The sequence below is a fragment of the Phalacrocorax aristotelis genome, chromosome 10 (genome assembly GCF_949628215.1).
Source record: "Phalacrocorax aristotelis chromosome 10, bGulAri2.1, whole genome shotgun sequence".
In the NCBI taxonomy this organism is placed as follows: domain Eukaryota; kingdom Metazoa; phylum Chordata; class Aves; order Suliformes; family Phalacrocoracidae; genus Phalacrocorax; species Phalacrocorax aristotelis.
In genome coordinates this window covers 15,025,716-15,040,323 of record NC_134285.1, presented here as the reverse complement: position 1 = coordinate 15,040,323, position 14,608 = coordinate 15,025,716, and the positions used below count along the sequence as shown (strand labels likewise).

Here is a 14,608-nt window from a genome sequence, read left to right as displayed (position 1 = left end):
CACTGAAGGAAGGAGCCCAGCCTTAGAGCCAAGCAAACGATACTAAAATATTCTCAATCCTTTAAAAAAGAAACAAAACACTTGTTTTGTAAAATGGCAGATATAACTTTAACTATAATTTACATTAAATTCCAGCAATATTTAGCTAGAAAAAATATACTTTTCTTTTTAAAAAAGAACCCACATGTAAGTAAAAAATATAAAGGTGCAGTTTGAAATTACCTTTTTTATTTTACTTTATTTTATTTCATTAACCTTAGCTTATAACTGAAATGAAATGAAACTGAAATGATCTGAAATAATCTTCTTCATACTTACTTGCTTATGTTACAAAGTTTGGAACTGAAATGGAATCATTTTACTTTAAATTTGGAAATCAACTGTAAAGCTAAGAACATGTATTTCCTAGACTAGTCTGACATGCTTCTTACTAGTGCTTATCTCAGCAGGACTGTCTCAGGATTCCCTGCTCTATAACAAAAGCCTTCTTTCTATTCAGTCTCCCTTGAATCTGTAGTTGTTTGCTGGTGCCCTGTCTGACACCGGTTGTGACTTCTACTTAGAAAATTTTTATCACCAAAATTAAGAAATGGCAATGTATTCCAGACTGTAAGGGAATCTAGAAGATCTTGTGGTCATTAAGCAAAACAAGGTAGTGTGATTCATACAGAAACCTGTCTTCTGCTGCACCTCACAGTTACTGTAAACAGCAAATATGGCATACTTTGCTAGGTCTGAGGAAAATTGTTGAATATAGCCGTATTTAAGACCATTGTTTTGTTATAAATCAAAGAACAGCATACATGCTTTAAAAGGTGTCATTTAAAAATCAAATCAGTGTTCATGAGATATGTAGCACTACATAAATAATTAATGGATCCTTTTCTTGCGAGTGAGGCATTTCACCAATTCCTTAAGATAGTATCTTGTTTATTAGCTCATGGAAAATACTTCATTTTTAAGCTCTGTGGCATCATTTCTAATATCTTGAAATACTACAAAGTACAGCTCACTCATAACTTCACATGCATAATTAATTTATGTACCATAAAAACCCACTGAAATTGAAATGAGGGAGTAAAGTTTCGTTTGTGTGAGAAAACTGAACACTGAAATTTAAAGAGTTTGGAGATCTACACTGCATGGATAGCTTAGCTTCAACACTGTGCTGCAGGAGGAAGAGAAGCAAGAGATGGTTGTGTTGTGTATGGCATGAGAGGTGCGCAGAGGTCAGTATGGGAGGATGTAGCTGTGAGGCTATGACCTATTGCCTGCTTACTCCCAGACCTCCCCGGGAACTTCACAGCAAGATTGGTAACTTGATTGATGAGGAGCAAAGCAGTTACTATTTTAAACTAAGTTCCTTTCATACCTTCTTTCTTGGGACAGCTTCCATGTGGGAGGATTTGAGCTTACTGTGTCTTTGACTTTTCTTGCAGGCTTCTCTGTGGGTACTAGATAGTGTTTTGTACAAAATAATTTTTAAATTATGAAAAAAAAAACCAAAACCCACATCATTGTAAAAAAACAGTGTTTTCTTGGCTTGACCTATGTCTGTCCAGGATTGTATATTTTACTGAGGAAGTGCCTGCTAACCGTGTAAGAAATGTCCTAATAAAGCAGAAGCTACTAGTAAAGATACTCTTATGACAGATTTTGGATGCAGTTGGCAGTACTTACATTGCCAAAAGAAAGGAGAAAGAAGCGGGTTTTGTTCTTTGGCAAACTACTGAAAGCAGGTGATCGGATTCTGATACCTGTATTTGCTTTTGAACTCTGCAGCAACCAGTAGCTCAGCATTCTTGAAAAGTATTCACCAAATAGTAAAACATCATGAGTATGATGCTCCATCTTTATACTGCTGTCAAGAAAAGCCAGTGTCACTGTGTGTCTGATAGTATAGTAGATAGTAGTAGTTGATAGCAGTATTAGTAAAACTAATGAGAAGCCCTTCTGTTCCAGCATCATTTGCCTCAAGTTCTTCACAAGTTTAATGTGTGATGACTTTGTCTTCACATTTCACCTCCACTCCTTCCAGTTCTGATGACGCTAACAGAGAATTAGCTTTCAGTACTTATCTCCACTTCTGGGGTCTTTCCTGGGAAAACAAGGGATAGCAATATGCTTTTTTCTATTTGAAAAGAAGAATAAGTAAAAACTCTAACCCTAAACAAAATTGTGAAGTTGGGGAGGGTGGAGAAGTAACAGAGCCTATTCAGAAAATGTTCCTCTATGTTCAAATAATTGTGTTGAAGTGCTACATTCTAACTGATTTAAAATGAAAAAGAAGCTTTATTTTCCAACAACTTATTCTGAATTTAATAAAGAAGGATAATTAATATAAGCTACAAGACCTACTACAGTGGTTATAGCTTTTTCCAATGCATTTTTCTGGGCCCACAGAAACTTCCTCTTACTTTGGACTCTGTGCTTTGTATACATGTGCCATTGTTAGAACAAAAAATGTGTTTTGCACTGCATAGTGATTATGTCTCCCAACTTTGTTCTATGCAGCAATGCTCTCAATTAATTTTACAAAGCAGTTTATATAAGATATTCATGGCAGAAAATGTTGAAACCAGAAAGGAAAGAACCTGGAACTGGAGAACATTCTAAAAAGTTGAAACAGCCTCATACAAGAGTTTCAGTTCTGTACTCACAACAGTGAAAGTTGTGCTATTAAGGGTGTTGAAAGTTGATAGTTTAATACTCTTTATTTTATTTAGTTTTATTTTAAATAAAGTCATAGTTACATCATCATCTATTATTTGTTACACAAAGGCTTCATATAAAATATTTCATATAAAAGGTGTACTGTGATTTCTGAGACCATAAATTGGAAAATATGTGTAGGACAGTGATGGTGACCCTACTGGCAATCAGAAATCAGAGAACTTTTGTTTCTCAAGTGCTTTCTCTTAGTTGTGATGGAGGGTAAATAGCAAAGTATAACCAAGACTCCTATTGCAATGAATGAAATCATGATTGTAATGCCTGTTTGTTACACTGAATCAATCATTCCATGCACTTAATCTGCCTTGGGTTATTTATGTTAACTTGTGCAGTTTGTGTGTATGGCTGAGGGCCACTTATACTCAGCTGCTATGAAGTTATTGAACTAAGGCTTGTGCAGTCAAGAACTGTCTTTTCATGTCATTGATAGATTATTCAACCCAATCCTTTTGAAAGATAAGGATAGAAAAATTATAATGAAGACAGATGTAGTCCTCCCAGGATATTACTAAGGTGGAATCTAAACTAGTAACGAGTTTGTCTTAATACAGTTACAGAAAATTATTATAAGACACAGAGACTAAAATAAACCCGTTAAACCCATGCAAAGCAGATGTATAATAGTTGGTGAGGAAACAGTTTCATATTTACAGAAAAATAATTTCAGGAAATGATTGCCACATATGATGTTATTTGGATGCACTTTTTCCTATTAAATCAAGATTCCTTTCTTCTCTGAGTTTTCCTTAGCACTACAAAATCATAAAATACAACTGGATAAATCCCCCAAATTTGTTGTTCTTATTTTAGTGCCTTCAGGTAGTGCATTAACATATCATGCATTCCTGGGTGAAGTAATTCAAATTTCAGTAATGTGGCTATTTCCAGACCCTGTGTTGGTTTACAAGAAACTCAAGATTTATCTGTGTGCCAAGACAATTTTTTGAACATAAAGTGTAAAAGGAGTTGAGGTGATATGGATCCCTGTGTGATGCATTCGGTGTCTTCCCATGCTTGAGGCTTATCATCTGTTTTCTGCCTACAGCTTCAGAGAGAGAAAAGAGGATGATAAGCCAAGCAAATTACCCTTTGGAAAATTATATACTAAAGGAAAGAAAAGCTCAAGAGTAAAACATAGCTCTTGTTGTTTTACACTTTGTCCTTCTGATGAAGAGTGCTGTTAGAAAATACATTTGACTCCACTGGTAAGATTCAGTCACAGGAGTCAACAAATGACAAGAACAGTGAACAGAGAAAATATCCTCTGAAAATCTGTGAAATATGAAGAATTGCTTTTCTTAAAACTTCAAAAGAAGCAGAAAGTTTTATATTTAACATCACTATCATTCTACAAGGCCATATGAAGGAAGTAAAATAAAATCAGCTGGTATCTTTTCATAGTGCATGTCTTGCTTGGGAATGTTATACTCATTTGCCCAATTCTGTCACTTCAACTTTATACTAACCATGTTTAATGACAGAGTCATGCATTCATGTCTCATTTTAGTGTTGAGTACTTCCTTCAGTATAACATTTATCAAGGAGTTGCATATTTAGAATTCAAAATAAGTTTCTGTCTGTATATGGCTGAGAATTATATGTAAAAGAAAGGCCTAGGTGCATGGAGTACCTATCCAAGATTACAACCAGCTGCACTTGGGAATTCAGAATGTATCAGCCCCTATTTATCTTGTGATATCTTCACTGTATATCCACAAAGCACCAAGAAGAGGAAGAAAAAAGGACCCCTTTCTGACACATATTCTCTCAAAAGCATTTTTTTCTGAATAGCAATGTTTAATAATAATTAAAAGTAGTGTGTTTTAATGTACCGTGGTGCGTTGACCTTGGCTGGCTGCCTCAACCTTATGAGCTGTGCTCTCATTCTCCCTCCTCAAGAGTATAGGGGGAGAAAGTAAAATAGAAAAGCTTTTGGGTTGAGATAAAGACAGGGAGGTTGCTTACCAATTACCATCACAGGCAAAACAGACTCGACTTGAAAATTAATTTATTTCCTATTAAAATGCAGCTGGATGGTTAGAAACAAAGACCGAACCTAAACCACCTTCCCCCTCTCCCCACCCCTTCTTCCCAGGCTTAGCTTCACTCCTTCATTCCCAACTCCTCCATCTCCTTCCTGCACCCGTGGTGCAGGGATATGAGGAACTGGGCATTGTGGGGCCTCCATCTTCAGTAATCTTTTTGATTATGATGTCATAAAACTCCTTCCGTTGTTCATGATTGTGCACTTCTACATCAAAGTCATGTGGAGTGTTTTATTTCTTACATGCAAACAGGTATAAGAAAATCATGTAATATTTTAAAATAATCAGGATATCAAAACCAAAATGAAGGAACACTACAATGCAAGGAGCAAGCACTCTGAATGCTACCAATGTAGATGAGGCTTGGCATATTGTGCTCTGCAGACATAATCAATGGAAAAATACATTAATAAATGTCTGACCTTACTGAAGCAAATGGCAGACACTGTGTTTTAAGTGGAGCTGAGTTTTTACACATTATTACTCCATAGCAAACTTTTATCATCAATGTGTTTTTATCAATGTGGTTTATGTGCATGTATGCATATTTATGATTTTCTCAAGTGACTCTGACTTAGACACGTACCAGCTGAGCCCTGTGAGTTTTGGTCACTGACCTCAATAGATCAGTTGTATTTCTGACATGAAAATTCTTGTTGGAATTGCAAAACAGCTTAGTCTAGAAACATGGTAATAACTATTATTCCCAGATAATAGTATTCCCAAATTGAAAATATTGTTGCAAAAACCCCATTGTGTGCTCTCATATTTAGCTCTCAAAACAGCTTGGGTTGATTCTGATATTGGAAATACCCATTTTAGGTTGCAGAACTGCTAAATGAATGTAAAATTGCAGGACTTTTGTAATGTGTGTAATTGGTAGGGCACTGTTGTGTAGTTCCAGTTTTATTTAGTATAATAGTTTACACCATCTTTGTCATACTAAGTTATTTATCCTGAAGAGTTTAGAATCTAAAATTTGAACTTCTTACAGTGATGATTTTTCTTAGATGAAATGCAGCAGTCTCTGGGTAAATTGTTAACAGCAATATAACAGTACTACAGATAAGATAGTAATGTATCCAATCAAAACTTCAGGGAGCTCAGAACCACAGGCATGTTCGCCAAAGTTGCAAAATGATAAAATGAGGAAGGTTAATAATTGTTTTAATAAGAATAATGCCATGACATTCTTAGCAGACCTGTAGTCACTATCAGAAATGTGTATCAAACCAACATTGCCGTACCTATGAATACTCTCATCTGTGCGTACATTGAGGTATGGAGATTTGACCCAATGGGTAGGTTACCACCAGTATAATTGTTTCACACATTCCTCTCACCATATAAACTTCTGCTTTGTTTTGTTTTCCATCTAAGCGATGACAACTACCACTTTGTTTCAGAGGGTTGACATAATTGCATGACAAGAAAGTAGTAAAGAGAGCATTTTGTTAATGTATTAAAACTCATTGCAGGATTAGCCCACTGAAAATTTTATAGAAAAAAGGCTGCCAATATGTGGTTCCTTATAAAAAAGAAGAAAAAGAAAACAAAACCAAACCTTATCAAAAGTATTTTCCAATCCTGCCATGCTTTGCCTCCCTTTGACTAAGCATTTGGCATACTTTATTAGATGTTGTATTCGGTACAGTTTCTCTTCACTACCAACCTCCTTAACCAATGTGAAGAGTGCCTTCCTTCCCCCCTCCTGCTGTTCTTGTGTCAAGACTAACCTCAGCTGTGCAGGGGTTGGTGGCATTTGCATGTGGAAATGCACTAATATGGATGTTTTTCTTTGTGTGTGCATCCTTGCAGTGTTGTATACCAGGATGGATTTTATGGTGCAGACATTTATGTAAGTATTCATTGATGTGCATGCTGTCCTTGTACATTACCAGAGTCATTCTTTTTACAAGTTCGCTGCCTAGCTTGACTCTGTTTTGTCTATTTACCATCCCTTGCCTGTCAGAAAGAATTGCGAAGAATATCTCTCACATTGGAAGACCTTTCTGTTCATTACATCTATCATTGTTCAGTGGAGCTGAATTAACTCTTCAATCAAATGCTGAATGAATGCAAAAAGATGTGAAAAATGTGTGTGCATGTGTGGAGAGGCATCTCCCTTCAAAACTGAAATTCAAAGGAAAAAAAAAAAAGCAGAAACATTCTTCTGCAAATCCCCAAAAGCTCTTTTTTAAAAGTCAACGCAAGCTGAGTATTATTTTACCTGAAGTATGCAAATACTTTATGGACAGATATAGATTTCCCAAATCCGGGCAACACTGGGTATATGTAAATACCACGGTGATAGTAAAGCTTGATTACATAGTAAGTTTAAGGTATTGTTACATATTGTTTTTAATCTGAGTAGACTTCCATCTGCTCTTTTAAAATCCACTTATTTCAATTTAAATCAAATGGATAGAGACTGTTCAAGAAGTAAGAAGTGGTTTTATTTGTTAGTAAAGATTTATAGTCCTGGATGCATCAATATTAGCTTCACCTCGTTGGTCCCCAGTTTCCTTTTAAGTAATACTTTTTTTAAGTGTCTTAACAATACTGAATTTTTACCTTGAATGTATACAAAGAGGTTACTTATGTCTGAGTATGCAAGAGGTTTCAGGTGGCTGAGGTTGATTTTTACTCTTCCAAAATAATTAATAACTAATAATTAATAACTAATAATTAATAACTAATAATTAATAATTACCTTATGTTCACAGGCTTTTAAAAAAACTGTATAGATGTAGACTGTGTTACTGATAATCCAGTAATCTATCACATTTTTATTTTGATAAAGAAACCTAAGTTACAAGTATCATCTTTATTTCACCAGACAACTTTCTTTAACCTACTTATACTTCTGTTCTACTCTCTCTGTTGAGAGGCAAAGAAATGTACGAGTTGAAATTGGTATTAGTATTCAAAATTCAATAGGTAGTACTAGAAAACATTCCTTGTACTCATTATCAGCAATCTTTTAGAACTATTTCCATGGGAACAGATTTTTTTAAATAAGTTTTATATAAAGAAGGAAAAATTTTAATTTCTCTGTGAGGTAGGTTTTGGTTTTCTATTAGAGGTAGAAAGAGGCTGATCCTTGTCTGCAAATTCAGTCATGTAGTTAGAAAAATATTTAAAATAAATTCCTATTGGTTAGAATTCTCTTCATGGGTACTTATGTACTTAGCGATGTTATCAGTAACATTGTTTACAACACACGAGAATCACCCATTTGCCAAAGGCTTACTCAAGTGTAGTATGCTGCTTTAATCTCACCTAAACACATTGCTGCTGAATTTTTGAGTAATATAGGATATATGATACAGTGTGGAATTTCTTCAAGTGTGGCTTCCAATTTTCATATTTCTTCAAACTGTCAAACAAAAAAGTGACATCCATTTTGCTCAGTTTACCGACCTGAAAATCTGAAAGGCAACAAGACATCTTGCTCAGGATTGCTAAATGTGATAGTATAGGTGGGAACTAAATGTTAATGTAACAGTTCATAGTTTTGGAACCCAGTGCTGCTGAAAAACAGGAATACCTCTTTCTGTGATTGACAACATTATTTTTAGGTGGCCTCACACCCTTTCACAGACTTTAACATTTAGTTTCTAAATGGAAAGTGATTTCAGTGAGGAAGATACCAAAGAAATTCCTGATTTCTAATATAGCCTCAGTTTTGTTGCCTGGAATAGTCATGTGCATTAGAAAATGGAATAACTATACTGGTGCATTGGTTTTCATTCAGTTGCAGACTTGTATGTTTGATTACATTTCTTAGTTCTCTTAATGCAGCAGAATGTTTACATTTTCTTCTGGAAAGTTGTTAATTTTTTTATAATGTACAAAGCTTCTTTTTTTATAATACTTTTTTTCCCCACATTTGTTCCTTCTTGCGTATAAAAAAATTTTGCAGGGGAGGGAGAGAGAGATAGAGAACTGGCATAAATAAAAAGAAACCTTACAATTCACAGTATATTAGTTCTTAGTGTATTACTTTGCAGCGGACCAAGTTATTTATTAAATCCCAATTGATTATGACATAGTTTTACTCAGCTTTTCATTTTAAGTGCAGAGCTGAAGCTTTGTGAAAGAATGCTTTGTGGAAAAAAAAAGGAGAAAAAAATTGAACTATATAGGTTTTAATAGTAGATTGGGGAGAAAGGAACCTTAAAAATACTACAGAAAGCAAAACAAATGGAATACAGTACTGAAAAGCCAGACCAGAAATATGCATTAACAAGTATATCAGAGTGGGTTTCGTCCTGATATGATTACACTGAGTACCAACAGTAATATGGACAATGCCATTCTTTTCATAACTAGCTATCAATATAGCCTTTGGTGGCTAGATTTTGTGGAAAGGAAGAAGGGAAGGCACAGAAAGATACTGGTTGTGTGAAAACTGTAGGGCAAACCAAGAACAGCCAATAACCAGAGTTGCTTAATACTAACCAGAGGAATAGAAGAGAATAGGAATAAAAAAAATACATGGAAATTACAGTCTGAAAGGAAAAATCAACAGCCATGATTCTAGATGTAATATAATATATTCTATATTTCAAATAGTTCTCTATGAAATGTAATAATGCCTCTGAAATAGCTGAGCTATTGAATTCCTTTTTAAATGTGCCTTTGAGGAGGAAAAATAAAGGAGATGATTAGGAAGTAAGAAAGACTTTTTAAAATTAAGTATTGATTCACTAAGAGAAAAAGTCATTAAAAGAGAATTAAGTTTGCCTGCCAGCAAATATAGAAGTTCCTAGATGAAGATTGACACCTGTGAAAAAAAAAATACACTCCACAAAATGAAGCAAAAATAGTAACAGATGCAGAAATTGGCAGTTAGAATAATAGCTCTACACTATTGCTTTGCTTTATCTTAAACCTGTTGGGGTTTTGTTTTGGTTTTTTTTGTTTGGTTTGTTGTTTTTTTTTGCCATAGACATAATGTTTTCAAAGCATGTCAGTCTTTAATCCACACCTAAAATGTTGGAAGGCTAAGAAATATAAGAAACTTCCAAACTCTGTCTTCACCATCTTCAGAAGTCCCTTGGTAATACAGTTTAACCATGTACATTAGTCAGTCTTATTGTTTACAGGAAGATTTTCTAACCTGTTCTCAGGATTTTGAACCTGTCATACTGCAACTGGTGAGAGTCCAGGACAACATATAAATACATAGGCTTGAGATTTTTTCCTGGGTTGCTGCTCAAGAATAAGGCATACTTTGTGATCAGGGGTATGGAATGAGACTATCAATAGCTACTGCCATATCTTTTAGCTCAAAGGTGGGATGGTATTGAGGGTGGAGCACATTTATTTTGGAAGGAAAGACAGATATAATTATCTAAGCAACGTTCCCTTGCTACTAGGTAGAAGTCCATCGATGCAACCCAATATGCTGAAAGGCACTGTTCTAGTGTGAAAAGCAAGGATATGCAGTTAGCACTGAAGTCTTTCTTTTAAGAACTAAAGATTTTTGTGTTTTATAAACGGAGGGATATGCCATTTCCTGTGACTTAGAGAAACAGAGTGGAAAAACTACTTTTCCAGGGGCAAAAGGATCCCCAAGGAGCAGTGGGTTGTTCCTCCTAGTTTTCTGTGTGCTGGAACACTCCATGATACTTTTAAAAAATTTTGAGATCTAGTGATGAAATGTATTTTCATTGCCCTGATCTTTATTTGTGATATAAACACTACATTCAAAAAAAAAAAGCTTGATCACTCCTCCTGGTGATTGTACTTGGTTGGAATTAATACAGGTGATGTTAGTTTGGGTATATTACCAAGAGCTGCTCTGAGACAACAGGTACCTTTGGGAGCACAATATAGAAGTAACACGAACCTTTCACATAAGCCAGTTCCAGAACTTGAGCCAGAACAAAGAGGTGGTGGATATTTTACTTTTAATTCTCCCAGTGAAAGTTTTACTCTGCGAACAGATCAAATACTGTTTAAACCTCAATATCATAGGAGTGGAGTGCTATATTCTACAGCACTGGATATAATTCATGCCATTTTTAAATCCTATTTCTCTAATTTTAGCTAATAAGGCAGATATAATTCTCAATACTAGAGAATTTTTTGAACCTTCATTAATATATGTTCACAAAATACTTTGTGATCCTTGAGTGAAAGGAGGTATAAGAACTGAAAACTGAGAAAAAATTATTATCAACATTGATATAGAATATTAAATATATTAGTAATAGGAAAAGATAATGAAAAAAATAACCATAATCTAGAGTCACTCACTTGTTCTATACCTACATAAAACAGTGTCAGTACATCTGAGATTATGATAAAATATAAATTAGGTATTTTAGGAGGAGGTGTGCACATAATACATGGTTTTGTAATCATAGATGTGTGTTTCTATAACTCATTTTTGTGCAAATTATTCTTACTATAGATATACATATTTTATTTAAAAATTCAGAGGCATTTCATTTTCTGTTCATTTCCATTTTATTATATCTTATCTAAAAATTCTGCTATTTCTTTGTAAAATCAATTAAAATTTCTCTGTAACGATTGGCTACTGGTCTTCCACAGATCCCCCTGCTCTTTTTCAATTTGCCTGAGCCAGAGATGTATAAAACATTGAAAGGAAAATTGTAATGAGTGGCTTTGACTAATTTGTCTAAATTCCTTCCTTACATGTTTCTTTCCATCCTTCTCTGCTTACTCATTCAAATCATTACATTTCTGTTTCTTTATAGAGCAGTATTGCAAGAGCCTGTGTATGGCAATAAGTTACCACAGGTATGACATGCTGACTGATGGGAAAAACCTCATTATGCTGAATGTAGACTCTTGTAAAATCATACTAATACTCAAATCATTATATGAGAAAATGGATTCTGTGTGTATAAATGATAAAATAGGCCGCCCATTGCATTTTATTTCCTGGATTCTATCACAAAATTGCAGATATTCTTCATATTCCATGAAATGCAACAGTTACTGTTGTGAGTGTCCTGTTCAGTATTTTATGCCAGTGAGATATATCTCTATATCTGGACTGCAAACATATTGACTCTATACGTAATTTTTAAAGACAACTTAAGCTGCTGTAACGTTGTGTTATCATTCTTTTGGAAGTAGCAAATATGGGAGCACAGATAAAGTAGTAGGCATTTTTTAATTATTTTACCTGAATTTATTATTTCAGCTGAATTTTCGAAACAATAATTTAAAGTATAACAGTCAGGTACCTGCTGCTTGAATGAACTTAGTGAGGGGATAAAAAAGCAATTATAAAACATAGCAACTGAAAGTAATTATTTATTATTATGGAATTATTACATTTTTTTCTAAATATTTTATTTTGCAATATAGTCTAAGGCATGGAGATAAATCTTTAATATATTACTCAAGAGATGTATATGTAGGGAATATTACGAGTGCATACTTCATCTAAGACATCAGTCAAGTTCAAAATTAAAGAAAAATTGTAAAGTAAAATTTGTCACAGAGGTTTAGAGTTAAGGGGTTTAAATCAGATTCTCATCTTAATTAGCAACAAAAAATGTACCTTCAAGCACTTGGTTATTGTAATGAGAAATAATTTGAAGTAATTGAAATAAAACAATAAGAAAACTTAGTTCCACACCAAAAGTGCAGATCACAGACCCCATGAATATAATTTGCTTAAGAATGTTTATATGTGTACTTGTATGACAACTTATGTTAAATATATTAAATCATTACATGGACTGGTAAGGATTTATGGTTTTCCTGATAACCAAATACATCCTGCATTTTAGATCTCCAAGGAACTCAGGCAAATTCAGTAACTCCGATCTCTTTCTATTTTTATTGCTTTAGACTCAGTCTTTCCAGGACTTTCACAAATTTCATACAGATTGTTGAATCCAAAGCATCTTAATAAAGTTCAGAGTTGAGCTTCATTTTTCAGCAGCAATCCTTTGACAAAATCAAATCAAAATGTAAGCATAAAAGGAATGCAACTTTATATTTAGGGAGCAAGAAAGGATCCGTCTTCACAGACTGACCAATTTTTAGAAATAAATAAAGGAAAGAAAAACAATCCTCGCAAAGCCTACCACCTGCAGATTTAAGACCAGCCAGTACGTGAACAGCCTGTCTCATTTTTGTCTGGTTAAGAACAACAAAACATTGATAGTTCTCATGGTGGCCCATTCTCAATTCTGCCATGGTGGTAGTCATTATGTGCATGGCTGGATTGAAATGAAGTGGCTCTCACATTTAAATAAGGGGTTTTAGAAATGGACTACAGGACAAGCAAAGGAGTCATACATGTGGGGAACAAAATCATGTCATACTGCAGAATGGCTTGCAGTTTGACGCACATTTTCAGGACTGGATGATGAAAACAAGTTTAATATCTTCTTTATGCTTTTACCATTTGTACTTCCTGATATCAGCACTCGGGGCGGGGGAAAGGAAAAAAAAGAGAAGAGAGGAGAGGAGAGGAGAGGAGAGGAGAAGAGAGAAAAGGAGAAGAGAGAAAAGGAGATGAGAAAAGAAAAGAGAATAAAAGAAAAAAGAGAAGAAAGGAAAAAAGAAAATAAAGAGAAGAAAAGGAGAGGAGAGGAGAGGAGAGGAGAAGAGAAGAGAGAAAAGAGTAAAAAGAGAAAAGAGAAAAGAAGAGAAGAACAAAAAGAGAAGAAAAGATAGAAGATAAAAGAGGAAAGGAAAGGAAAGGAAAGGAAAGGAAAGGAAAGGAAAGGAAAGGAAAGGAAAGGAAAGGAAAGGAAAGGAAAGGAGAAGGGAAAAGGAGAAGGGAAAAGGAGAAGGGAAAAGGAGAAGGGAAAAGGAGAAGGGAAAAGGAGAAGGGAAAAGGAAAGGAAAGGAGCTAGCGGTAGCACCCAGAAACCAGGAGAGAACAGATAAATTTGTATAATCCCTCACCTTTCTCCTTGTAGCAGAAGCCACACCAAGTGTGCAGCTTGCATTTATCTCTCAGCCTCACTGTTTACTGGCTCAGTTTGCACTTGTTGACATTATTTGACATCTGATTGCCTGTATGCACATACCTGCAAGCAATATGTGCCTATTATACATTTTTGACAGTAATAGCCTTCTATTGGTTTATAAAAATCAAATGATCTGAAGTGAGAAATTATTTCATCTCAATGGTTCTGTGCTTGCACAAAGAAGCAGCTTTTTGCAAAAGAGACAGCATATATAGTATTATGAAAGCCCCTGCCTTATTCTAGAGGTTGTGCGACACAATTGCTACTGGCAGGGAGCTGACCAAGAGTGGGGAGGTAAATGTACTATTTTCTGTGTGAGCACTTGAAAAAGTCAGAAGGAATATTTCTCAAGTAAGTTGACGATTTGAAGCCTGGAGTTCCTAATGAGCTGTCAGTATATGTAAAACATATGTTTATTCTTAGGGTGATGTGGTGTTATCAGCAGAATGATTGACTTCCAAAACCAACTTGCTTTAAATCTTCAAACTTTCAAACCAGAAAAGGTTTACACCAGTTAGGGATGAAAGCGATTCCACCAAGCAAAGTACTAGAAGAGTAAATGGCTTGTAAAAGTAGTTGAAATTGCTTTTCTGAGAAGAGTGAATTTTTATTTGTAAAATCAAAATAGAAAGCCCACAAAAGTTACTGCAGTAAAAAGGTACTACTATTAAAGTAAAGGTTGACACATCGTAGCCTATTCTTCATGCTTCAGCATAATATCTTCCATTAAAGTGAACACTTCAGCAAAGAGTGATTTTTATTCAAACCTGAGTGATCTGGTACTCTTATTCAACTCTTTGTTAAGGTGGGGGATGGTGGGAAAGGAAATACAAAAGTCACCTGTCCCAGAGGATT

General features: G+C 34.8%; 1 protein-coding gene across 14 annotated transcripts in view; it reads left to right on the top strand.

Moving 5' to 3' along the window:
- RBFOX1 (RNA binding fox-1 homolog 1) overlaps positions 1-14,608 on the top strand; it is a 1,436,581-nt gene that overhangs the window by 1,388,314 nt on the left and 33,659 nt on the right. For all 14 annotated transcript variants that reach the window (XM_075105333.1, XM_075105334.1, XM_075105336.1 and 11 more), the window contains one exon: positions 6,597-6,636. In XM_075105333.1, coding sequence (XP_074961434.1) covers positions 6,597-6,636 — 40 coding nt within the window. The remainder of the gene's footprint in view (positions 1-6,596; positions 6,637-14,608) is intronic.